The sequence below is a fragment of the Polyodon spathula genome, chromosome 2 (genome assembly GCF_017654505.1).
Source record: "Polyodon spathula isolate WHYD16114869_AA chromosome 2, ASM1765450v1, whole genome shotgun sequence".
NCBI lineage: Eukaryota > Metazoa > Chordata > Actinopteri > Acipenseriformes > Polyodontidae > Polyodon > Polyodon spathula.
In genome coordinates, this window is record NC_054535.1 from 5480518 (window position 1) to 5504818 (window position 24301).

The following is a 24301-nucleotide window of genomic DNA, read 5'->3' on the forward strand; positions in this document are numbered from 1 at the left end:
CGAGGTGACCAGAACTGCACACAATATTCAAGATGAGGTCTTACTAGTGCATTGTACAGTTTTAACATTACTTCCCTTGATTTAAATTCAACACTTTTCACAATGTATCCGAGCATCTTGTTAGCCTTTTTTATAGCTTCCCCACATTGTCTAGATGAAGACATTTCTGAGTCAACAAAAACTCCTAGGTCTTTTTCATAGATTCCTTCTCCAATTTCAGTATCTCCCATATGATATTTATAATGTACATTTTTATTTCCTGCGTGCAGTACCTTACACTTTTCTTTATTAAATGTCATTTGCCATGTGTCTGCCCAGTTCTGAATCTTGTCTAGATCATTTTGAATGACCTTTGCTGCTGCAACAGTGTTTGCCACTCCTCCTACTTTTGTGTCGTCTGCAAATTTAACAAGTTTGCTTACTATACCAGAATCTAAATCATTAATGTAGATTAGGAATAGCAGAGGACCTAATACTGATCCCTGTGGTACACCACTGGTTACCACACTCCATTCTGAGGTTTTTCCTCTAATCAGTACTTTCTGTTTTCTACATGTTAACCACTCCCTAATCCATGTACATGTGTTTCCTTGAATCCCAACTGCGTTCAGTTTGAGAATTAATCTTTTGTGTGGGACTTTGTCAAAAGCTTTCTGGAAATCTAAATAAACCATGTCATATGCTTTGCAATTATCCATTATCGATGTTGCATCCTCAAAAAAATCAAGCAAGTTAGTTAGACACGATCTCCCTTTCCTAAAACCATGTTGACTGTCTCCCAGGACCCTGTTACCATATAGGTAATTTTCCATTTTGGATCTTATTATAGTTTCCATAAGTTTGCATATAATAGAAGTCAGGCTTACTGGTCTGTAGTTACCTGGTTCAGTTTTGTTTCCCTTTTTGTGGATCGGTATTACGTTTGCAATTTTCCAGTCTGTCGGTACCACCCCTGTGTCAAGAGACTGCTGCATGATCTTGGTTAGTGGTTTGTAAATTACTTCTTTCATTTCTTTGAGTACTACTGGGAGGATCTCATCCGGCCCAGGGGATTTGTTTATTTTAAGAGCTCCTAGTCCCTTTAACACTTCTGCCTCAGTTATGCTAAAGTTATTTAAAACTGGATAGGAACTGGATGACATGTGGGGCATGTTGTCAGTATCTTCCTTTGTAAAAACTTGTGAAAAGTAATCATTTAATATATTTGCTATTTTTTTTTCTTCATCTACGATTTTGCCATTTGTATCTCTTAAACATTTAATCTCCTCTTTGAATGTTCTCTTGCTGTTGTAATATTGGAAAAACATTTTGGAATTGGTTTTAGCTCCCTTAGCAATGTTCATTTCTATTTCTCTCTTGGCCTTTCTAACTTCCTTTTTGACTTGCGTTTGCAGTTCCGTGTACTCTTTCTGCGTACTTTCTTTTTGGTTTTTTTGGTCCTTTTTTAATGCTCTATAAAGTGCTTTTTTTTTGCTGAATATTTTTTTTTAATTGATCTATTAAACCATTTTGGCAATTTCGTTTTACATTTAGATTTGTCTACTTTAGGGATGTAATTGTTTTGCGCCTCTAGTACTGCATTTTTGAAGAACAACCACCCACCCATCAACCCACCCAATCCCTCACATATCCTCCCTTCCCACACACCCTCCCATCCCACCCATGAGTACCAACTTTACGTGAAACTCATCATTGTATCCCATGGAAAACAAGTCAAGAGACCAAAGTTAAACTTTACGCAACCGCCTTTGAATGTTCTACTTGAAGCGGTTTTTTTTTTTTTTTTTTAAATAATAACATTCCCCCCCCCCCCCCCCCTTCTTCCTTTTACATGATCACAGCTGGGTTTTTTTTGTCACAGTCCCTTTCTTTTAACTTTGACATTTACCATATTTATACAGTTGTGTAATGCCTTTTTGCTCTATAATAGTGCCTTTTTTTTGCTGAATATTTTTTTTGATTGATCTATTAAACCATTTTGGCAATTTAGTTTTACATTTAGATTTGTCTACTTTAGGGATGTAATTGTTTTGCGCCTCTAGTACTACATTTTTGAACTTCATAATTTTGAAGAACAACCACCCACCCATCAACCCACCCAATCCCTCACATATCCTCCCTTCCCACACACCCTCCCATCCACCCAGTCCCCCATATATCCACCCTCCCAACCACCCTGCCATCCAACCTCCCATCCAACCAATTGTTAAACAAAGGCTCAAAGATTGCAAGTCCTCTTTTAGCATTTACTAGTTTTTTTGGAAAATTTTTTTTTTTTTAAATAATAACATTTACTGGTATGATCTCCTTTTACATGATCACAGCTGGGTTTTTTTTGTCACAGATGAATGATCTTTTAACTTTGACATTTACCATATTTATACAGTTGTGTAATGATTTCACATTTTACATTTGGTTTCAGTTAGACATTTATAATAAATGTGAAAAAAAAAAAAAAAAACCTTTACATAATGCTTCTTATTTTGTTTGTATTGAGTATAAAAAAACATGAGCCATGGATTCAATTTTTTGGAAAATCCAAGAAGATTTTAGCCAACTTTAAAGTAGACCTTTCAACAATACTGGTTGACAGGAGCTCCCTCTTAAGGGGTTTCTACACTGATCTGGGGACCTACAATTGGTCTCACAACACTTCATAATCTGGCTTGGAGCCAAGCAGGACCAGAAGCAGGGTGAATGATTTTCTTCATTGCGTTGTGACAATCAGTGCATTCCCAGCATACTAAAATACTCTCTCAGATCATCCCCAGGGCGCTGTGCTATTTTTTATCACACACCAGTTCCACCCCTTCTCTTTGACCTCTTCCCCTTAATTAGAATATTTCCTCTCAGTAATTGGGCTCTTCCACGGCCAAAGGTTTGCAATACAGTTATTCAGAACTGCAGCAGCAAAAATGCCGTTTAATTCCAAAGGTAAGATTAGTTTTTGCATCTTTGATTTTTCATATAATGTGTAAACATTTTATTTATGATGGAAAACAGTAAGATGGATTTTTAAAGGATTTCTATTGCATTATAAATTAAACTAGACTTACATGGTTTATTTTTTCAAAGATAAAGATACATTGCCTTAGATTCAATTATAACTACTTATTAAATACTAAATGGAAAATATTACTTACTTATGTTATCCATATCCAAGCTCATTCTTTTTGAATTTCAGGCAGGAACACACCCTCAGAATGATGTACTGGTATGATGAGGCGATGGGACTAAGGGGTGGGACTTACAGCTGGAGAGGCGGGGCCAGCGCCCAGGGGATGATCTGAGAGAGTATTTTAATATGCTGCCAGTGCACTCGAGTAAGACAAAAAACATGGTGCCATTCTGAACTCAAATAACTCGTCTCATAGCACCGCATCATCTGCATGTGACTCAACACTTTCTTTGCGTGTGATGTTAGTTACACAGCTCGGGCTCTGCAGTGGAAAAACCTGGCCCTGGAATAAACATTATATACTATAGCTCCATTCAGATATCTGGTAGTTCACTTTTTGAATGAAACACAATGCATGTATCAGACTAACCTGAACCATATCCTGTCTTCCCGATCATGCTAAGTATGTTGTAATTTTGTGGGTTTCTTTCAAACATGCAGTCAACCATTTCAGCCTTTGACAGGCAAAAGGAAATTCCCATTTCAAATCTCGTTCACATTTTTTTTTTTTTCTACATACTTTTGATATATTTTTGTTATTGTTGTTGTATTCACTGTGAGTTGCTTCAGCCAGCATTCACAGCTGCTAATGCTACTGAAATGACACAGTCAGTATCATATTGCATTCCCACAGCAATTAAAACATATTGAAATATTGTAAATAATCCCCTGGGACATACAGTCAAGATACTGCAAAAACAAATCAACAAAAACATGTATTTCCATAATTGCCCTCAGTGGAGAAATAACTTACCTTTCTATCAAACATTAATCACTGGTTGTGCCAATAATAGACACTAGTGATGTGATTTAATACTGTGTACAAACAGTCAAGCCCCACCTATTTCTAAAAGAAGCATAGAGCTACAGGGACCAAAAACACCCTGACTGATTTTATACATCAGAACAGTTAAAGACACCCATTATAGGTGGTTGCCAAAATCTCAAAAAGGGCCTAGAAATTGTATTGTTTAAATAAATGAGGTGCATATAATTTTGTTAGTTTTTTTTTACCTAAAATCATTTTTTTACCTATTTTGGTTTTACAGAAGTTGCACATTAATTAGATAGAAGGGATCAGATTTTTTGACACTCTTCAGGCTGGTTTTCAAAAGGTGCAAAATAAGAACCAGGTCACAAAGTATTTTTAAAAACAGATTTGGGTCACTGAGTGTATAGGTTTCAATGAGCTCTATAAAATGAGTCATATATCAACTTGTTCAACCTTTAAATGTATAAATATAGTGATTTAGTTACAAACATTTTGCTTTAAAAATCACTTTGTGACTCAGTTCTTATTTTACCTGCTTTGCCCTGTTTGTGATCATTTACAATAGTTTTCAATTTGCAAACTTAAAATATTTTCTATATAGTTACTGTGGGTGTTGCAGTGGTGAACTGGGTTGAATAATAATTGCAAATTCCAAATTGAGTATACAAATGGGGAAAAAAGTTCCCATTAAAAAAAAAATTGCAATATTACTGTCGCTTCCACTCTGCCACTGCTTTTATCTGTCTTGGGAAATTTGTACAGTTTGTGCAAGAACACAGGTCTGTGCATGGAAGATTCTGTCTCCTACAATAACACCTGCTCTTGCCATCACATGCTGATTTTTTACACCCACAGTGGACTATTTCTAAAATATCCTCACAAGCTGGCTTTCTTTCCATCCAGAGGATGATCAGTTCCCTGCCTTCCACCTTCCAACCATAGCCAGGAGAGGTGGAGCTTTAATTTGTGGGAGAAGGCTCCAGCAGTGAATTGCTGCCTGATAGTTTGCACGTTTTGAGGTGTAACAGTAATGCGTCCTCGCTTGGGGAAAGTGCAGTAACATTTTTAAAGTGCTGACAAAAAAGATATTGTACCTGACAAGGTTTACATCATGTCCACTCTGGTTGTACAACAAACAAATTCCTTGAGGGGTGACAAGTTTTCTAAATCAAGTTCAATTCTCTCCAAAATCTTGCATTGCTTGTCAAACTGATGGGACCTCATCCATTATTTTGTAGGCCTTTTTTTCCCTTTGCCTGTGAAAGCACTTACACTGTCACAGCCTGTAATACAATGCAAGCTAATGAGCGCGTCAATCTTAGCAGGCCCTAGTGCGTTTGCAATAAAAGTTAAGGGGAGTGTCCTCTGTTTCTCAGTCTTTTCAATGTGCATGGATATAGTTGCTTTGATCTTGTATGAGAGGCCAGTTCCTATGATGGCTACATCTGTGTCTGGACTGAACATTTACAGAGCTACAGTCATCTGCTGCAGAAGTGTGAGTTGCATGAAACCAGAGACGTGTGTCAGCTTCTTCATGGTCAGTCTTTAATTCTGACAGTTCTGTAACTGATTATACCGTCTGTGACCTGAATAGAATGACATTGAGTGCCATGGGTGATGTTAACTGTCACTGAGCCAAACACCTCAGATGTGTATTTACTCCACTATTCAAAAAAAATTGAAAAAATGCCTCCTTATTTTTGCCACATGACAGAAACTTATTGAAGTGTACAGAGGTCTTCTGTTCACCTCCATAGCGCTTCATAACTTGTTGCCCACTTTCTGCATATCTGGCTCGCTCAGCATTTTTTATGCTGATATTAGGATAAGTATAAAGTCAATCGAGCAAGAAAGATTAATTTTGTAAGGATAAGACATGCTAGACCATTAAAAGTTGGCGGGATGCAGGTAATGGCATGTATCATTAGATTGCATCTAAGATCCATACAGCCTGCTTTGCGGGTGTCTCAGCAGGGGGGAAGTCCACTTCTGACTCCAAGAAATGGAGAAGAGCTGCCTTGTTTGTTTTTGTCATTGTCTGGTCATGTGCATTGGCTAGAGAGCATGAGGTGCAGACCCCAGGCTATAGGACAGAATCTCTTTCAAATCATATCCTCTATGCTTTCCAACAATAGCAAGCCTCGTGAAGAATTCCATGTTGCTCTTGACTACAACAGCTTTCCCTTTTGCCATGGCTTTACTGTCTTTCAACTGCTTTCTAAGTCTTCAGCTTCATTATTGGAATCGGATCGAATATACTCTGAGCTGACAGCTGCAGTCGATTCCTTGTGAAAGTGAGAAAAGCCTCTTCTCACCGTTGCTTTGCATTAAGTAGATCCCTTTCAACACACATGGAAGCAACAGCTCCTGAAGAAATGTGCACTAGACCACACACTTCATGGTCATCTTCAAAAGGATTGAGCATGCTTTGCATGGTATGCATGGTGTTCTGTACATGTTGCTGCCCTTTTGATTTGGAAATCTAGCAAGTCTTTCACTTTGGAGAACAGAGAGCAGCCCTTTCCAGCCATTCTGAAGCATTCCCCTGCAGTAAGTGATCTTTCATGTTGTGACAAGACCCATCTCTGAGTTAACCCTTAGAAAAAACTAAAATCAATTAAAATACCAAAACCTGACTATTTAGATTACTCTTGTTGAGTACTGATTAGCATTAGCTGCATAACATTTACAAATTTAACTTCAGTTAAAGGTGGTTATACTTGAAATACATTGAGTAATATTTGTTTTTGGATATGGCACTTCCAATTTATATATTATATATATATATATATATATATATATATATATATATATATATATATATATATATATATATATATATGATAGTCTATTCAATAAATAATACACCCTGTCATAAATAGAGAGAGAACTAGAAGAAACTGGAAACACAACATTTACAAATGTTTCAGCTTTAGTCTTCATTGGTGTATATGTTGCAGTGAAAGTATAAAGTCCAGTGATACTCTATAATCACTGGACTTTAACCTTAAGGGGTTGTATAGAATCGATAGTCAAGGTTCCAGGAAGAAAAGACCTTCCCTGCACTGAGGAAGAAGCCTTTGGTTTTCGCATCACTGTTAAAGTTTTGCTCTATCGCCACGTCGCATGCTACTTGAGATAAACCATGAACATTTTGTCTTTGAACAACAAACTCTCCGTCCATGAATTGCTGATGAGTTTTGGTAACACACCGTATCTCCAGCCAGTAGATGAAACTGTATCTTGACTAGTTGATGCAGTCATAGGCAAAGAACTAGGGCAATATAGATCTCAGAGCTGCTAGGTGGGCTGGCATGCTACAATTGTAGTGGTGTACTGTCATCACTCCTTTAATGGAACCTTCAGCAGTAACTTCAGACTCAACCAGAACTGACTCAATGCCTGCACCCATATATTGTTTTCCGAGCACTGCCAAGTGTGCCATTGCGGAACGGAACTGCACCAGTCGGATCACAAGGTTTTTCTTTAGTTGTTCATCTGATCACCTGATCACCTGTGCGTCGGCATAAATTGCCTGATCAAATACAACTGGAACAGCACAGAGCTGAAGTTGATTTACTATTGAAACAGAGCGTTGACGAATTTCTTAATAGACCGTTTTATTATGGGTTTTCTTCAATTTGCTGTACAGTAGTTTGGGAGCCATTTCAAGCCTCCTTGTTTGATGCAGAAAATTATCCTCTTGGAAAGGAAAGTTTTCTGCTCAGCACAGTTTAACAGTGAACTCCCTCTTGTGGCCATTTTCGTGCTCAATCTCAACAAACCCCCATCTGGCAGAGTCCGACTATTTGAACACCAAAACCAAGGGTGTATTTTCAACATACTTGTCATTGCAGAAAAGTTTTGAAAATGGTGCCCTTTTTTCTTATTAATTTTTTCACTTTAACATTTTAGGATCCTGGTCAAGTATTCAAGGAACCACACTCCAAGCTCTATGAGCATAGCCTTATAAAGGTGGAGAAAAACTACCGTAACTCCATATAGAAGATTCAACTTTATGTTAAAAATAGGGTGTCGCCACATCTGTATCAAATGTTGTCAGTAAGTTATCAGAAGTAAGAATCTTGTTCTTCTTTTATGGATTTATATAAGATTAGACCGTAACAAATATAGTTAGGGGCATACGGTTGAGCCTTTTAATGTACTTTTACAATGTACTGTGCTATTTTTGAATCACGTCTTTGAGGCTGTGTCAGTATGTATGTTGAGCATTGAGTACCACTTTGACGCCTTGGCAGATCATAGCATCTTCCTTGTCATTTGCATGCATTGCAGCGGCACAAGCACTGCCCTTCACATTACCGTTAATACAAAGACAGTGGTGATCAAACATTCCGGACTGCTAACTTGCCTACGCAATATCTAATGCCGAATCTCCGCCCGGTCATATTGTAACGCGGAATCATAAGAACAAAGGCAAGTGCAGAGTTCAAATGACGTCACTCAATAATGTCGGGCTGCCTGACGACGTGGCGGAGAGGAAAGAGGGAGGAGAAATTAGACAAACCCGGCTGGCAGACTGACTACTGGTGAGATACTTTACAGATACTGTATATCAAAACTGTTAAAGTAAGTTTTCTGTATATGCTTAACAACGACACAAGTCAACGCAATATTAATATTGAAATGTATTGCACAGTTGAACGGATCTCTTATAAATCTTGCATATATTTATTTTATTTTTCAGTGTTTTTTTGGTTTTTTTTCTATGTGCATATGTATATCGTTAAATAAGTTAAATCCTGTTTATAACCTTAGGTTATATTAAACACGGACTACTGCTGTATGTTAAAATGCATTCCACTATATAGGTTGTCTATGCATGCTCAGAATCGAGTAAAACATTATTTATTTAAATTGTATTTACTATGTCTTTTTGGAGGGGTTGTCTTTTAGAATCCGATATGGAAATGTAAATTGTAAATCGTTTACTTTGCATTATAAAAATCTGAAACACATCGCTGGCTTCCCCACAAGATGTCACTCCTTAGCTTAGTTTCCTTACTGCATCACGAATCTGTGATCAGTTATACTGCTGTCTGACAAAAAGTATAGCTTTGAATGGTACTGCTTGGTAGAATTTACTCAATATGCAGTGTCTTGTTTATTCACAGTTTTAAAATGGTGTTACTATAAAGAGGGCTGACTCCACAGCAAGTCTACGTTTTTAATGGTGTGTCTGTTTTTCTATTGACAGGCATGAATCAAAATGTCACTGGGTGACACAATGGAAAGCATTTCTACTGAACTTGACAGTCAGTTGCCAGGCCCCAGTGATAGTGACGCATCATCTGTGAAAGAAACAGAGCTGCATTATGAGGCCTCTGAGGCAATAAATGAACTCTTAGAAACAGGAGACGAGGCTGTGCCATCCAATGAGGGTGGTGGGCACCAGGCTGAGGAATGCTCTGTCCAGCCAGAGGGACCTGCTGGAAGCACAGCCCCTGCAGGGAAGGGCATGTCAGGGAGTGGGGTGACTGAGTGCACTGAGTCAGTGAGTCTGGAGCCAGCTGCTGAAACAGCACCGGACAAACAGGGTGCTCAGGCACGTTATAGTCTGCTTTTATATATTAATAAACCGATCTTCTGAGAGAGAACATTCTTGTATGGTGGGAAAAGGCATCAACACCTCAACTGGCAAAGTTACAAAAGTCACACAAATGTTTAGCATCACACTAGGCATTAACTATTTTTGCTTCAGAAAGTCAAATGAAACCGACTGAATAATGGCATCATATTGAATTTGATACAGCTTTGTAGTTTTCCATAAAACTGACAAAAATTAAAAAATGTGACATTTTGAAATCTAACATCAAATACTGTGCTACTATTATGGTTTCCGGTAGACTTTTGCGATATCGTTCTGTAGTTTCTGTGATTACATGATGTTAAAAAATCTAAATTATGTTTATACAGGTTTTGTTTTAAAATGATGTCTCACTCCTAAAATTCCAGGTGATGCAAAACCTTTGGCCAGAGCTGTAGGAAAATGCTTTCCGAATTTCCTCTTTTGTCTCTTATAATTATTTCTATGTTTGTGTTCAGTGTAAGCTTAATATTTTGTTCATGTAAAATCGTCTCTATACAAAATATTATTTACTGTATTAAAGAACTATTTTTTTTTAAAAAGTGGTCATTCCCCACTTAATAGTTAATCTTAAGGAAATATATTACAATTGCAGAATGCCATATCTAACAGAATATATACAGTAAAGTACCAAAAGTGCAAAAAAAGTCATAATTAAGCGATATTATGTAAAAAAAAAGACAGAATTGTGATGTGTTGACACATTGCCTAAATACGACTTTACCAAAATTCCAAACACTGAAAATGTCAGCTTCTTTCTGAAATTCCCACGCTAGAAGCGAGAGACTCATTCAAGTATACATCGTTGCCCACCCCACCACTGAAACGCCCAAGAGAAAGATGTTTTAGTGTGTTTATGAAATTTAAAAACAAATCTGTTTAACAAAAGTTGTGAAATCCATATATTATATATTTTTAAAAAAATCAAACAAAATAACAAACAGGGCTGAAGTGAATTCCCTTAGGGTATAATTGCATCTCGGGATTCTGGTGAATTCATCTTTGAGCTTTGCTTTTGTGGTTTATGATGAGCCCCTCGATGCAGCCCAGTTATTATTCTCTGTGTAGAGGTTTTTCATAACTGTGATTGCTTTCACCGGCAAACCTGGGATGGATAAAATAAAAATAATTGGTTTTAAATGTAGTGTTGTTTTTGTTTATGTGTTATACCCATCCTTTGAATAGGGGGAATTCCACTTCTAATTATGTTAGTCTTTCATACTGGACCAGCACTTTTCCTGTATATTATGAGCACAGTATTTGAAATAAAGCAGCAAATGTTTTGTTCTTTGTTAAAAGGCAGTCTTTCCTAGTACCATAGTTAGCAAGGAGCCCAGAATGGCATTATTCTATATGATTGTTGATTTCAATGTATCTTCAATGTAGGAGTCAGCTGCATCCACAGAGGGGAGAAGATGGGGTGGCTGGGGCTCATGGGGCAAGGCCCTTTTGACAACGGCAACATCCACTGTTGGTAAGTTCTTCTGATTTCTCCAAATTCTGACCAGCATTCCTTCTTTATTTTTTCCAGTGTGATCCATTTACAGTATTATAGTAACTGGGTGAAGAAGAAAGGAAGGAAACTGTTGTTGCCTTTTCTCAACACACTCTTAGTTGTATATAGATTATGTTGTATACAGTGTAGTTGGCAGGGAGCTGTGTGCTATATTTAGATTTATCAGTGAAATACAGAACAGGCGTAGAAGGTCTTTTCCAATGTGGAAAAGCATAAGCATGATCAAAGACATGTAATAAATTCACAAATCACAACTGTCAACATGCAATATGTTCAAAGATATAGGGAAACCTTATTATTATCATCTTCTCATAGTAAAGATAAAGGGCTGAAAACACAGGGGCAGGACAGTTCTGGATATGGGGTCCCAGCCCATTTTCAATAACTATAGCTTTTAATTACATTCTGTGTAAGAATTACAGCAGCATTGTTAATTACCAGGGGAGAGTTTTCATTAATCTTCATTAATCTATCTAGCGCTTCATTTACATGAATACAGATGTAGATGATTCATTTTGCTAGCCCTTAATTGTGTTGCTTAATCTAGTGTTAAGCTGATGAATTTAAATAATACAAAGGGACCAAATACCTAATTAATCCACATATTGCTTGGTTCACTCTAAGTACGTAGTGAATTTAATTACTTGTGAACTCATTTAGATAAACTTAGGTTTAATTTCATCATCCAACTCTGGCATCTGCATCTTCCAACTCTGGCATCTGCATCTTTCTATTGTGTGTGTCTGCATCTTCCTACTCTGTGTATGTTTATTTCAGTTTCATTTCTTGTTTCAGGTCAAGGAATAACAGCAGTCAAAGAAAAGGCAGCCACACTTACAATCCACAGCGGCTCTTCAGCTTCTGAGGAGAGCAAGCAGTTCGGAAGTAATGAAGGGGCAACACCAGGTAAACCGTATATTCATTTTACTTGACGGATATGCAAAAGTAGATAAATAAGAGCTTGCCAGAAACGAATGGCTCGAGTCTGTCTGAAGAACTGAAGTGCCTTGAGCTGGTACAGATTATGGTCATTTTTGTTGACTCAGTGACATCAAAGTAACACAGATTGATTGGTTGGGCCTGTATTAATGCATGCACTATCCACTGCTGTAATTTAAACATTCCTGCTTCTGTGTGTGACTTCAGGAGAACAGTGTGATTACAAGCTCTTGAATACAGCATAGTGACGCCTAAATTAACTGGACAGTGATTCAAGGTAGAGAAGAGCTGGATAGCACTTGGTTTAGCTGAAGACTGCTTTACTGTATTTCTATTTTTGCTGTTGTAGATGTTCCTGAAGACTTGGGTCTAACTGAATCTCCTCCCTCAAAACCTTCAACTGGGTCACGGGGAATGTTGTCAACCATTACAAATGCAGTTCAGAATACAGTAAGTGCTGCACATGTAGCGCAGTCAGAGAGATAAAGGAAGAAAAAAAAACAGAACTTTAAAAAAGTTTCCAGAACAAGTACAATTTGAAAACAGATTATTTTGGACCCATTTTTTGTTTCCATATCTCTACGTTGAAATATGTGGATCATTTGAAGCCTGCAGGTAATACATAGAAAAGGTCTAAAAGAGAAGTGCACAGTGTGTGTATATATATATATATATATATATATATATATATATATATCTATATATTATATATATATATATATATATATATATATATATATATATATATAAATATATATATATATATATATATATATATATATATATATATATATATATATATATATATAATATTATATATATATAATTTTGAGGACTTGTGTCTTATTTGAAAGAACTGACAGAGTTCCTTTGCTATATTGTGTTGTGACTGACTGTGCTGTCAGTGGACAGCGTGTCATTTTAAGAGATGACCTGCAGTGTTGATAGCAAGCTTTTCTGTTTTGTGAGTGGAATATCCTCCAGTTTTAAATAATCATTGTCTAATCCTAAACATTTTTAAACCAGACATTTAGTGTATGTAAAATAGCTGCTTTTAAAAAGAAAAAAAAATGGGATGAGTTAGGCATGAATAGGCAGATTGTTTTCCAAATGGTTTCATGTGGGCACATCCTGCAGTAACATTTTTGAAAATCCAGAATTGCACCGAATGCAGTCATGCAGCCAAATAATATTTCTCAAGAACAGGCAAGGATAGCCCTCCTAGTTTAGAGAGTCCTTTTCTTTATTCTGGGCTGGCTGGGAACCTTCCAGAGAAAATCTACCCAACAGAGAGATTGACAGCAGTTTCCAGTTCAGCATCTTCTGCTATTAATAGTAATTATTGTATTGATTATTGGACAACTAAAACTTAGTTTCAATCTTCACAATATATAATTATTTACATGCAAATAAAAACATTCCCATCCAACTAACAGTATGATTTTAAGCAGGTAGGTCATTTATTTGCAAGTTCACTAACAAAAAAAAAAATATATATATATATAATCATTTAAAAAATATGTCTTCATTTTATTGGCTTTTCAAAACAGCAAATCAAAGTTATTACAAATTTAAAATATCACAGGGTGCCCGTGTCACGTGTGTGGGTAACCGCTGCATAAGCATAACAGAGACACACTGGAGGTTGAGTTGAAAATGCCAGCACAGGCGCGCAGGATTTATTCACACAAAAAGAAAGTTAATGACGTTACCAGCCATGGTAACGCACCGGGGACACGTACAGAAGGCTGAACAAAAATACAAACTAAAACACAGTACAAAAAACTACAAATAAAAGGTGCCACACAGGGCGAGCCCTAGCCTTAGAAACGAGGTGTCCAGTTCCATGAACCGGCTTCACTACGTAGCCCTCGCTATACATTACATAGGATCACTATCCCCTAAACTAACCTACTGATGAGCCGGTATTCCTACGACAACTCCTGCTGCTTCGTACGGCTTTGGCTGGGCATTGCCTTCACATGCAGCGCTTGCAGTCTGAGGCTTGCGTAGCTGTCGTTCCTGCAGAGCGGACGCTCTCCTCCTGAGTACATGCAGCTCCCCTCTGTAGCATGGTGTTACACAATAAACCCATTCCCACATACAAGTTACACCAACACTAGTTCCCCATTGTGCAGGGCAATCACCCTGCCGCACCCCCCTAAAGATGTATTGGTAGCAGTTATTGTATATTATCAGATAGTGATCATGTCCTACTTAAAATGCAAACACAAAGTACAATTAGCTTTATCAAGAAAAAGAGCTCACAGTAATAATCCACAGCAACATCCTGATATAACAAGGTCTGGAAGTAATTAGCTATATTACCATATATATTCAAAGTGAAAAAACTTTGAACAGCTTAACTAATTGCCTAAAGGTCTGAGTAGCTTTCCACTGGCTATTTGTCAAGCTGAGCGAGAACCAAACCAAGCATGTGAATGTGGTTCAGAGCCGAGCAGGGCCAGGGCCAAGGCCAGGGCTAATGATTTTCGTCATCGGGATCTTTAACCTTACGCTTTGCAAGATGCGATTCAGAAGCTTGTTGTTTAGGTTCAATATTTAGTGCTGTTATTCCATATTGTATCTTGTAGGGTAAGTCTGTGATTACTGGTGGTCTGGATGCACTGGAATTTATTGGTAAGAAGACAATGAACGTGCTTGCAGAGAGTGACCCTGGCTTCAAGAAGACCAAAATTCTGATGCGGAGAACTGTAACTCTGTCACAGGTAATGTACTTTTTTCGTTAGCCTGATGCCAGAGAATTGTTCTACTGAAATTCCCATATGGTACTTAAATCTTCCACAGCAAACACAAAGTGAAGTTTAAGGAAATGATGCGAGTTTTACGATTTAGGATCAAAGGTTTTCATTTTGAAGACTAACATCTACAAGAACAATAATTTAGAGGTTTACGGGTTGCAAATGTTCCCCCCGTATTCGGTAAAATTATGTTGTGTGTGTGTGTGTGTGTGTGTGTGTGTGTGTGTGTGTGTGTGTGTGTGTGTAATATATATAATATATATATATATATATATATATATATATATATATATATATATATATATATATATATATAGATAGATAGATAGATAGATAGATAGATAATCAGTTTTTAGTTTAGTTTTGTATTTGCGCGGGGCATTTATCTTGTGTCTGTGGTGTGAATATTTCCCTAGATGTTAAGGGAAGCTAAAGATAAGGAGAAGGAGAGGATTGGTGATCAGGTTGCAATGGAGAGGACAGCACACTATGGAATACTCTTTGATGATTACCAGGGACTATCTCATCTGGAGGCTCTGGAGATTCTCTCCAATGAAAGTGAATCCAAGGCAAGTACTACACAGTGTACTGACCGTAACCAAAGAGGCGTTAGTGTTATATTGGTCATGATACGTGGTTTCTATTTTAGAAGATGTGTTTTCAATTGGAATCACCTCCTCCACTTCAAACACATGTGTCCATGATCAGTTGCTGTTAACTGATTGTTTGTGTTAGATTTCATTAACTTACTAACTTATTTTTCAAATTATGCAACACCCATATAGAATGAGAGATTATCCTAACTTAATTGAATGTTATAGTTAATATTTGAGCCTAACTAAGAACTATAGAACTAGTATTTGTTTGTTTTATTTATGTCCAGGTTCAGTCAGCTTTAATGTCATTAGAAGGAGAAGAATTGGAAAATGTGAAAAGGGATCTGATTGCAATTAAAGAACTCTTCCTGGAGAAGGATTTTGGAGATGAAGATGAAGATGAAAAAGGTGATGTAAGGCGTATGCAGTTATGGTAAGGGCAAAGCCAAGTAGTCTGCAGGCTGTGCCAATTTGACGGTCTTGGCTGGGGGTCCCACAGGGAGAGTTGCATTGGCCTTGGCTTTCTCGCAGGTAGGGGAGGTCGTAGGCTGTCAGGTTTCTGGATGTAAAAGGGGCAATAGGTGGAACTGTGGTGATAAAAGGACATTGCATTGGTATTAATAGATTTATTGGTCTACTGTTTGTGCATTGTACAGACAGAACAATTAGTAGCCATTAATTATTGTAATATTACAAAATTAAAGAATTGATTTATTTTTCAGAACAATGTTGTAAACTATAACATACTTCACAATACTGAAAACTGCAGTTTCCTGTATTTCCAGTTTCTGAAGGAGAAGAGTTTGTGAGCTTACTAACAGAGCTACTTTCTGAACTGCATGTTGCTGTCACCCCTGACAAACTCAGCAAGGTACAATATTTCAACATCTGTACTGGTTCTTACATCAGAGCATATCGTTAAATTATTCCTTTTGGTTTTTTATAAGCATACAGGTTGTGAAAATATGTGATTGTCAACAAGGTTGTTATATTTAAAAAATACATTTTAAACTATTTAGCAAAGTCGTTAACATCATTTAGGATTCTTTATAACATGCTGCGTACACAAGGAGTGTTTTATTTTCTCAGAAATAAAAATAAGCAGACACAAACTATTAGGGTTGTAAAGCAAATATATGAAGGGTTTCCTGTGTTGAATTCTTTTGTCGTTTGCTGAGCAACAAGACAGTCGTTTGTATTAATGGCTTGGCATTTCAGATGTGCTCTTGACACCAATAAACAGATCAGCATCAACTGATTATTCGAAATTTTAAAAACATTTCTGAAATGAATGCACTTTAGTAGTTCATCACAGAGTGTTGTTAAGCATCATGTCTCTTCTGAATCTCTAAAACTCCAGACATTTATAAACTTTAGAAGGGGAAGTTCAGAACAACGCCATCATTACATTGTTTTATGTCTAGGCAAGGAAAAGGGCCCACGACTGGGTAAACAAAGTGGATCTTTTAGCAGTGGAAAGTGAGGAAAAACCTAAAGAGGCAAACAAAGAACTAGGCAGCGAAAAACATGAGGAAACATGTGAAGCAGAGGAAGATCATTCAAAATCTGTTGAGGTAAGGAGGTCTTTAAAGGTTGAATTGTAAATGACTTCTGTATAATAGAGGTTGAATTCTCTAGCACGAAGCATTGCCAAACCTTGATTGTTCCATTTTTCACTCAAATATAATTGAATTGAGTATAGTTTTTCTCTATATAATTAAAACCCACCCTGACCTTTGGCCCATTCAGTATTGTTGAATATGATAGCAGCTATTTTATTTGGTATGTGGCTTAGCTAATGCGTGATATATTAGTGTGGTTTGTAGTCACGCTGCAGATTTTTGCTTTTTTTAATTTGTCGGTTTATGAAAGACTGGCTCAAGTAGCAGTCGAAAACCTTGAACAGCTAAACAGCAACTCACATGAGACTGAGCAGATCTTTAGAGTGTAAGAACAGCAGTGTTTTGTATACACTGCAGGATATCTACATGTCATCAGTTGAAAGCCTGGCAGAGGTGACAGCTCGTAGTATTGAACAGCTTCACAAAGTGGCAGAGCTGATTCTCCATGGACAGGATGAAGAGAAGCTAGCTCTGGATCAGACCAGAATCCTAACCAGGTAAGAAGTGCCTGTGGTGCTGATACAACATTGTTATTCATGAACAACTTAGCATTGTAAACATGTATACAACAGAGCAGTCATTGTGAAACAGGTCCAGTAACGACAGCATGCCCATTCGCTTATGTCAGACTTTTTAGTGGCTCATCTGGTAAAGGCACTCTGAGTGTAGTGCAGGATGCACCCTATAGCCTGGAGGTCGCTGGTTTGAGTCCAGGCTATTCCGTTGCTGACCATAGGCCAGAGTTCCCATGGGGTGGTGCACAATTGGCCGAGCGATAATTGGCGATTACTAAATAAAAAAAAATTTAAAAAATAAAAAGATATAACAGTGAAAACTGTTTACATAAATGACCTACAATTTTCATTTTAGCTACTGGCACTAAAATATAGATGTACTCAATACTGCCTATAAATGGCATGCAGCAGTGTGTTATAGACTTGTGAGAGTTTCCAGTGTGTTCCTTGGTCCCTTGGCTGACTTTGCTTAAGGGACCACGTCACAAACACAGCAAAGAGATAGGAGGACTCCAGATTCTGAATGCAGTGTGCTCTAAAGAAAATTGTTTAGCACCGCACTAGAGGATTGACTACCTTCACTGTCTATACATCACTGATGCTGCCTTTTTAAACTGCAAAAGCTTCCTCCCAAATATTAATTAATGTATGTATCGTTTATCAGGCTAACAGGTGCTATGTGCAAGGAGGTATCTTCGCTTTCTAAGAAGTTTTCTGAAACTTTAACTGCGGCAGGGGTAAGGATCTGTGCTGTGACTACAATATTGAATTGTAATCGTATTTATCTGTACTAGAAAATCAAAAAACAGACATTTGCATTTAGAATTTTGCTTTCAATCTTATTAACATGGAGTCCAGCTCCAGTGTACTGTTTCTGAAACCTGTTCTGGAACACATCTACAAATATTACGCATTGCTCAGCACTCTTGCTTGTTGAGTGTGTTATACGTTATGATTTGAACTGTGAGGTTCTCCAGCAGTGCGTTGAGTTAATAGACCTAGAACTTGGCCTCCTATTGAAGTGGTGAGTATTATTCTTAGGGAATGCTGGACGTCCTGGTGTGCCAGCTGCATAGTCACATTCTGATCTGAGTAACCTTTGGCAGGTACAGGTCACAGAGCAGTTTCTGGCTGCCCCAGCCCCACCTCCACAGCATGCAAATCCAACAACACCACCTCCCAACATGCAAATCCAACAGCACCACCTATGCATATCCATCAGCACCACCAACATGCAAATCCAACAGCACCACCTCCCAACATGCAAATCCAACAGCACCACCTCCCCAACATGCAAATCCAACAGCACCACCCCCAACATGCAAATCCAACAGCACCACCTCCCAACATGCAAATCCAACAGCACCACCAACAGCTCCCCAACATGCAAATCCAACAGCACCACCTCCCAACATGCAAATCCAACAGCACCACCTCAACATGCAAATCCAACAGCACCACCTCCCAACATGCAAATCCAACAGCACCACCTCCACAACATGCAAATCCAACAGCACCACCTCCCAACATGCAAATCCAACAGCACCACCCACCCACAACATGCAAATCCAACAGCACCACCCCCAACATGCAAATCCAACAGCACCACCTCCCCAACATGCAAATCCAACAGCACCACCACATGCAAATCCAACAGCACCACCCCAACATGCAAATCCAACAGCACCACCTCAACATGCAAATCCAACAGCACCACCTCAACATGCCAACAGCACCACCCCAACATGCAAATCCAACAGCACCACCTCAACATGCAAATCCAACAGCACCACCCCCAACATGCAAATCCAACAGCACCACCTCAACATGCAAATCCAACAGCACCACCTCAACATGCAAGTCCAACAGCACCACCTCCCAACATGCAAATCCAACAGCACCACCCACATGCAAATCCAACAGCACCACCTCCCAACATGCAAATCCAACAGCACCACCTCCCAACATGCAAATCCAACAGCACCACCTCCCAACATGCAAATCCAACAGCACCACCTCCCAACATGCAAATCCAACAGCACCACCTCCCAACATGCAAATCCAACAGCACCACCTCAACATGCAAATCCAACAGCACCACCTCCCAACATGCAAATCCAACAGCACCACCTCCCAACATGCAAATCCAACAGCACCACCTCCCAACATGCAAATCCAACAGCACCACCTCCCAACATGCAAATCCAACAGCACCACCTCAACATGCAAATCCAACAGCACCACCTCCCAACATGCAAATCCAACAGCACCACCTCCACAACATGCAAATCCAACAGCACCACCTCCCAACATGCAAATCCAACAGCACCACCCCCAACATGCAAATCCAACAGCACCACCTCAACATGCAAATCCAACAGCACCACCTCAACATGCAAGTTCAACAGCACCACCAACATGCAAATCCAACAGCACCACCTCAACATGCAAATCCAACAGCACCACCTCAACATGCAAGTTCAACAGCACCACCTCAACATGCAAGTCCAACAGCACCACCTCCAACATGCCAACAGCACCACCTCAACATGCAAATCCAACAGCACCACCCCCATGCAAATCCAACAGCACCACCCCAACATGCAAATCCAACAGCACCACCAACATGCAAATCCCAACATGCAAATCCAACAGCACCACCTCCCAACATGCAAATCCAACAGCACCACCCCAACATGCAAATCCAACAGCACCACCTCCAACAGCACCACCCCAACATGCAAATCCATGCCAACAGCACCACCCCCAACATGCAAATCCAACAGCACCACCTCAACATGCAAATCCCACCACCCAACATGCAAATCCAACAGCACCACCTCAACATGCAAATCCAACAGCACCACCTCAACATGCAAGTCCAACAGCACCACCTCCACCACAACATGCAAATCCAACAGCACCACCTCCACATGCAAATGCAAATCCAACAGCAGCACCAACATGCAAATCCAACAGCACCTCCCAACATGCAAATCCAACAGCACCACCTCCACAACATGCAAATCCAACAGCACCACCTCCCAACATGCAAATCCAACAGCACCACCCACATGCAAATCCAACAGCACCACCCCAACATGCAAATCCAACAGCACCACCTCAACATGCAAGTCCAACAGCACCACCTCCCAACATGCAAATCCAACAGCACCACCAACATGCAAATCCAACAGCACCACCTCCCAACATGCAAATCCAACAGCACCACCCCAACATGCAAATCCAACAGCACCACAGCACCACCTCCAACATGCAGCACCAACATGCAAATCCAACAGCACCACCTCCACAACATGCAAATCCAACAGCACCACCACATGCAAATCCAACAGCACCACCTCCAACATGCAAATCCAACAGCACCACCTCCCAACATGCAAATCCACCTCAACAGCACCACCACCTCCCAACATGCAAATCCAACAGCACCACCTCCCAACATGCAAATCCATCAGCACCACCTCCACAGCACCACCTCAACATGCAAATCCAACAGCACCACCTCCACAGCATGCAAATCCAACAGCACCACCTCCACAGCATGCAAATCCAACAGCACCACCTCCCAACATGCAAATCCAACAGCACCACCCCCAACATGCAAATCCAACAGCACCACCCCAACATGCAAATCCAACAGCACCACCCCCAACATGCAAATCCAACAGCACCACCTCCCAACATGCAAATCCAACAGCACCACCTCCCAACATGCAAATCCAACAGCACCACCTCCCAACATGCAAATCCAACAGCACCACCTCCCCAACATGCAAATCCAACAGCACCACCTCAACATGCAAATCCAACAGCACCACCTCAACATGCAAATCCAACAGCACCACCTCAACATGCAAATCCAACAGCACCACCTCAACATGCAAATCCAACAGCACCACCTCCCAAGCATGGATACCCATCGGTCCTGAACGTCAGCCTGCTAGTCATAAGAGTGAATGACAGCAAGATGCTGTTGATAACTAGTAGTTATTGAACGCTTTCTACAATCACATCTAAACTAACGGCAGCCTCGGCAGCATATTTTTTTAAAGACACGTTTTATTACTACGCTTGCTCTGTTATACAGTTTGACATACTCGTGATTAACACTGCCTATTTTGGAAAAAAAAAAAATCTACAGCTTTATATGAACAAAGATGTTTAATATAAATATATACTCACACAAGAACATATTCTCTGGCGTAATCACTTTGAAACAATGCTGCGAAGCGGAGCGCAAGGGAGAGACTGAGAATAGACAGTTATTTTATTATTATTATTTATTTGCCATGATCCGTGGCTGACAGTGGTCCTTTTCTTTTTATTTCTTTTACCTGTGTTCACAATACGCAGTTTGGATGAACACTGCCTGTGTACCTGTTTATTTTCATGCAGTGTTACAATATACAGTATACCAGTGCTACTGATGCAGTCGGTGGGAAATTTGGGCTTGCTTGGTTTTGCAAAAAACACTGATCGAGTAGTAGGCTGTCGGTGGATTGCATTTTTCTTTTTGCAACAGCTACCAACAGCAACCAGGGAACATTAATAATGCTGATGATGTCATAAAGTGCTTTGCAACAGTCGCCCGTTTGCTGAGATCATTTTATGAATAGCAACATGGACGACTTTCATTAGTTTTAAACAAAGTTCGTTTTATTATGGCAGTCGGAAAGTACTTTTATGAATAGGGCCCTAAGACACAAGGAGGTCAAGTAAATTCCGTGGTCACGTATCATGAGCTGAGCATTTGAGCCCAGGATCTCCTGACCATTAGGTTATGATGTATTTTAATGAATCAAGATTTTAATATTTAATACTGTAGTTAAAAAAAATAAATAACAATAATGTTTTGATGAGGTCATTCTTTTAAAAATCACTTACAAAATGACTCATTTTTACAATTGATTATCAACCCAAATTGTGTTTACTTTACAGAGCAAGCTAAAGGCAGAGGTCCTAACCCCCTGGATTAACAGTGTGCTATTAGAGGTAAGATTGTATATTGTATTTACACAGTACAATGCATTTATAAGATGTTCTCATTAAATAAGTCAAAAGCAAGAACAGTCATTGAAGGCAGTTCCAGAGATTCTGTTTTATTATTACAGTTCTTTTCATGTAGTGCATGAACACAATAAATAAATAATTATATATGGACTGCAGAAGGATACAAGTCCATTACATACACTGTACACTATTACACTATTCTATACATGCATGTACGTATATGATCAATTGTAAATGCAGTGTAACTACAAGTAGTCAATGCATCTCATCTTGAAGTGCATCCCCGTTATTAAAGGCTTCCTGTTTTATTTTTGCAGGGATCAAACAGCACCACCTACATTCAGGATGCTTTCCAGTTGCTTCTTCCAGTATTACAGATCTCACATTTACAGTCTGCCAGCTCTATAACACCCAGAGAATGCTAGGATTCCTGTTGGAAAAAGCGACATTATTAATGGAAATCATACACTACATATATAACTTCTTCTTACACTAAAATAGTAGTAATCTATATTTTCATTATGAACGCAGCCCTTTAATTGATATTGTTTAAGATGCCTGTTACAGTGACACATTATTGTATTGTGCTTAAATTGATTCAGTATTTACAGCAATGAGAACATGCTGAGATTGACATTTTTTGTTGCTAATCAACAGACTAGTTGGATATGATACAAGGGTTTTAGGCAAAACATTATCATTGCAGCAAACAAATAAAAAAAATATATATTTGCAAGCCTTTACAAAATGGTGAGGTTATGCATATTTATATTCTATGATGTAATAGATTTTGTTGCATGGTGCAAGAGGTTTCTATGACTTAGAGTATCATTAATATATGTATAAACTGATTGAAATCGTTGTAAAACATACACTATTGTGAATCACAGCTGCATTTTACATTTAAATGCTGAGTTTGTTGCTCTTGCACTTTGTACAATTAACAGAACAAATACGCTATTATTCCTTGGGTTTAAAACAATTGATCTGCGCAGCGGTGCACCTAAATACCGTTGTTTAAATCATTAGAATAGGACCTACCTGGGGTTTAAAAACATCTCAGCGAATTACCTAGTTACCTAGCATTTGTTGTATTTATAGGCTGTCTGCCACAATTGAATCGATTCAGCTACAACCCCCCCCCCCCATTTGGTGCCCAGTCGCATATGTTTATATCTCTAATTACTTGTTTTGTTTGTTTTTTTTTAACATGACATTAATTAATTTACCTAATTGATTTGTCAAATAAATTGTGTGGCACAGAACTAAATCCAATTATATTTAAAGATTTTAAATTATATGAAAGTGTAACTTTTTTCAAAACACATCACAAGTAGAGCAACCCTAATTTGTATTCTGTGAACACACTGATCAATTAATTGAATCCAGTTATATCCTGCTCCAAGTTCACTATTCATTTAATGAGCAATTTGCCAAAATGATTAGCTTTAGATAAAAAGTTAATTGAAATGGGCCCTAAGACGATAACATTGATAAATAGGCCCTGTCATGTTCAGTCACTTAGAATTAAAATTGTGTGTATTACTTATAAGAAACTACCATTATGTTGGCATAAGCCTAATAGTCACACTGTTAAGCAGCCATTTAAATGAAAAAACCACTTCTTACCAAAAGCATTCAAATAAAAAAATAAATAGTGCTATGCTGTGTGTGTGTGTATTAATGTAACATATTTAATGAGGATATTAATCAACCACATAACAATCTACAAGCTTTTTGTGTCTGTGCTACAATGACT

The 24301-nt window shown here is 38.6% G+C and overlaps 1 protein-coding gene and 1 long non-coding RNA gene across 3 annotated transcripts; one reads left to right on the top strand and one right to left on the bottom strand.

Annotated features, from left to right (window-relative positions):
* Positions 1–8394: 8394 nt before the first annotated feature.
* Positions 8395–24202, top strand: LOC121329207 (protein NOXP20-like). Of its 2 annotated transcripts, none has more exons than XM_041274684.1 (14): positions 8395–8500; positions 9169–9516; positions 10945–11032; positions 11870–11980; positions 12363–12463; positions 14608–14742; positions 15192–15344; positions 15659–15779; positions 16157–16242; positions 16796–16945; positions 17351–17490; positions 18173–18245; positions 22471–22524; positions 22860–24202. In XM_041274684.1, exons 2-14 carry the CDS (start codon positions 9181–9183, stop codon positions 22965–22967), a joined length of 1656 nt encoding a protein of 551 aa, XP_041130618.1. In that variant the 5' UTR covers positions 8395–8500; positions 9169–9180; the 3' UTR covers positions 22968–24202. The 2 variants fall into 2 exon arrangements, with proteins under 2 accessions (XP_041130618.1, XP_041130626.1); XM_041274692.1 differs by having other exon boundaries at positions 8448–8540.
* On the bottom strand, positions 20879–21098 carry LOC121329222. The gene is made up of 3 exons (XR_005951748.1): positions 21065–21098; positions 20936–20993; positions 20879–20898 (listed from the first exon to the last, which is right to left on the bottom strand). It is a non-coding gene; the product is annotated as an uncharacterized LOC121329222 (long non-coding RNA).
* Positions 24203–24301: the final 99 nt, after the last annotated feature.